Source organism: Mixophyes fleayi, chromosome 9 (assembly GCF_038048845.1).
Source record: "Mixophyes fleayi isolate aMixFle1 chromosome 9, aMixFle1.hap1, whole genome shotgun sequence".
Classification (NCBI taxonomy): domain Eukaryota; kingdom Metazoa; phylum Chordata; class Amphibia; order Anura; family Limnodynastidae; genus Mixophyes; species Mixophyes fleayi.
This window is the reverse complement of record NC_134410.1, coordinates 62,772,806-62,776,161: the sequence shown is the minus strand read 5'-3', so window position 1 is coordinate 62,776,161 and position 3,356 is coordinate 62,772,806. Positions and strand designations below refer to the sequence as shown.

At 38.6% G+C, this 3,356-nt stretch overlaps 1 protein-coding gene across 1 annotated transcript in view; it reads right to left on the bottom strand.

Annotated features, from left to right (window-relative positions):
* The window catches only part of UPRT (uracil phosphoribosyltransferase homolog), an 11,565-nt gene continuing 8,209 nt past the window's right edge, over positions 1–3,356 (bottom strand). The window contains exons 5-7 of the mRNA XM_075184431.1: positions 2,876–3,037; positions 2,352–2,450; positions 1–448 (exon numbers count right to left, since the gene is read on the bottom strand). Coding sequence (XP_075040532.1) covers positions 342–448; positions 2,352–2,450; positions 2,876–3,037 — 368 coding nt within the window. The 3' untranslated portion in view covers positions 1–341. The remainder of the gene's footprint in view (positions 449–2,351; positions 2,451–2,875; positions 3,038–3,356) is intronic.

Below are 3,356 nucleotides of genomic sequence, written 5' to 3'. Positions count from 1 at the left end.
AATCTTATCAACACTTTATTGATATGTTATAATAGTAATACAAATAAATAAATATTTGATGCCCTAAAACGCCTTAGCACACCAGCACAAGCTGTTTTTGAATGGAATGTGCCATTGAATACTGGGGAAGGTGAGAAAGCAATGAAAATGAAGTAAAAAGACCATTCAGTTTTTGTTGTTGGTGGCCAGGCAGTACATCATGAATAAAAAGATAGAAAACAGACCATAAAAAAGATTGCATAATTTAGTGCCCTATCTAAGCAGTATATGGGGATACACTGAATAGGTATCTACATGGTATTGAAGCAACTCATGCCCCAGCATACGGAGGATTCATGTGGTCAATCTGTACCAAAATACTTTTGTCCAAAGTGTGTGGGGGCTACTGGGTGGACCTCTGTGGTTAAAATGGTTATGTCAGGAAATTCCTGTATGATGGAGATGGCACCTGTAAATAAAGAGGTATTAAAATATAGCATAAGTGGAAAAATATATAATACACAAGTGTTTATTTAAAAAAAACCAAAAAAAACAAATAATATTTATTGGAGATTTTATTTATCTGTATAAACAGTGATGCCTGATGTCCTAACTTCAATGATCATTAAGAAAACCTGTGTATTATAAGGAATACAGTCTTTTGCTTTTATATGGTCACTGAACTCTTAATCTGGCTTCTATTCTATGAAGTGGAGCAGGTTGTATGCAGGGATCCACCTTTCACTGTGCAAAACAACAAAAATGTGTGATGCGACATTGCTATTATAAGGGATTCCCTATTATTGCAGCAGATGGTGGTATTGACACGTTTGGGGTTTAGAATAAGACTTTGTTTCACTTACCAGAGGGGAAGAAACATGTGAGAGTTTGTATACAGACAAGTGTCAAGGGTATGTGGACACCTGAACACCACATCCATATTTTGCTTGATGAACATCTTATTCCAAATCCATGGACATTAATATGGAGTTGGTCCTATCTTTGGAGCTAGAAAAGCAGCCATTTTTCTAGGAAGGCTTTCCACTAGATTTTGGAACATGGCTGTGGGGATTCACATCCATTCATTCAGCCTAAAGAACAATAGTGAGGTTGGGCACTGATGTTCGGTGATGAGGTCTGGCTCTCTGGTGGCGTTACAATTTATCACAAATGTGTATGAGGGAGAACGTCAGGGATCTCTATAGGCCAGTCAAGTTCTTCCACCAAACACGGCAAATCATTTTATGACGACCTCACTGTGCACGGGGGCATTGTTATGCTAAAACAGGAAATGACCTTCTCCAAACTGTTGTCACGAAGTTGGAAGCACACAGTTCTTTAAAATGTTATTTTATGCTGTAGTATTAACATTTCTCTTCATTGGAACTGAGGGGCCAAAGCAATTATTTCTCCTCCACCAAACTTTACAGTTGGCAGTACGCATTTGGGTAGGAAGTTTTCTTCTGTCACGCGCCAAACCCAGATTTGACTGCCAGATGGCGAAGTGTGATTCTTCACTCCATAAAACATGTTTCCAAAGTCCAATGACAGTGTGATTTACAACACTCTAATCGACATTGTGCATGGTGATCTTGTGCGGATTTTGCTTCCAGAGGCAGTTTGGTACGCAGTAGTGAGTGTTGCAATGGAAAACAGACTATTTTTGCACTCTATGCACTTCGGCACTTGGCTGTCCTGTGAGTTTGTGTGGCCTACCAATTTGCAGCTGACCAGTTGTTCCTGAACATTTCCACATCACAACAACAGCACTTACAATTGCCTTGGGCAACTCTAGCAGACCAGAAATTTGCTGATCCGACTTGTTGGACACAAGGCATCCTATGATAGTGCCACGTTGAAAGTCACAGAAGTCTTCAGTATGACCCATTCTACTGCTAATGGGTAATGGAGATTGCATGGCTGTATGTTTGATTCTATGTTAGCAGCAGCTGAAATGCTCAAACACACCAACTGGAGTGGGTGTCCACATACCTTTGGCAATGTAGTGTATGACAGGAATTTAATGCTCCTGCTGTGTGTTCTGTTATATACTAACAAGAGCATCAGAACAATGTATGTATTTAATTAGGCAACATTCTAGGTCAGAAAATAGGATGGCTAAAAGGTGCAATTTTGCACCTCGCTGAAAACATGTTGCACTGGTGGGTGGAGCTGGGAGAGAAATTTTCAAAATGTGTGAACAGATATAGAATTTGGAGGGAGAACATGCCATAGCTCAACTGAAAATCGCAGTGTGAAAATAAAGCTTGCTCTGAACTCTAAAGGAGGCTCCTAGCATGTGTAATTAGGTCCCCTTTCCATTTAGCTATATTATGCTGCATTAATGCAAATAATGACCAGAAGGAACTCACCATGTGGGGTAGAGAAGAGACTGAGCAATATGATGCAGGCTGGTTGGACACCGTGTTCAATAAGAACCTTTACTGCTTCAATAACAGTATTTCCAGTGCCTGCAGGAGAAGGGAGGCAGAACAACACACAAAATTACAAGCTGGAAAGGACAATCCTAGTAAAGTGTCTGTGGCTTTTACATGTCCTGGTTTTCCCAGGAAAGTGCCAATGTTGTCAATGAAACTTTTAATCTTACAATATTTATTTCCCTAAAATTCAGACTCCTGATGTATATGGATTAGTAAAGCTAGTCAGAATAGACATCTGTAAATTTTATTGCACATACAGCCTAAATAAAATCAAAAGAAAGCATTTACAGAAAGAGAATACTTGTTGATGCTTAACTATATAATTTTATTTTTTTCTGGTCCATTAAAACACAGGACAATAATAGGAATCTATAATTCTGTACATAGATATATTTAGCTTTTCAAAGAGTGTCTATACACTTTAAATGTAAAAGTCATGAGATGAAAATGCTCACTTAGTATAGGGTACATCAACAAAACCTTCCTCCTGTAAATATCTGGGGGGAATTTGGCGTAGTAAACTTTAGCACGTTGTGTTTCTTCATCACTCTGGATCAAGATCTTCCCAATACGGATGGAACGGCAACAGTCTCTTAGACCCTGCTCCATGGCCTCACCTATGAGGAAGTAAAGTGTAAGAAGAAAGATAGAGAAATGTACAAAATCGCAACTCCAGGGGTGACTTCATAATAAGCCTCACAAGCAGGGACATATATATTATTTTTCTCATGTCTTCACCACCTTTGTCAACTTCTTCTGTACTTGTTCTAGTTTTATATGCAATGTATTTGGTATGATTTGTAACGGACTACAGAGTTTTGTGGCACCTTACAAATAAACGATGATAGTGAAATACAATACTTTTTTATGGTTCAATTTTTCCAGCAACTGAATATGCTGGCATTTATTGTTTGTTAAGATCCTCAGTGTACAAGT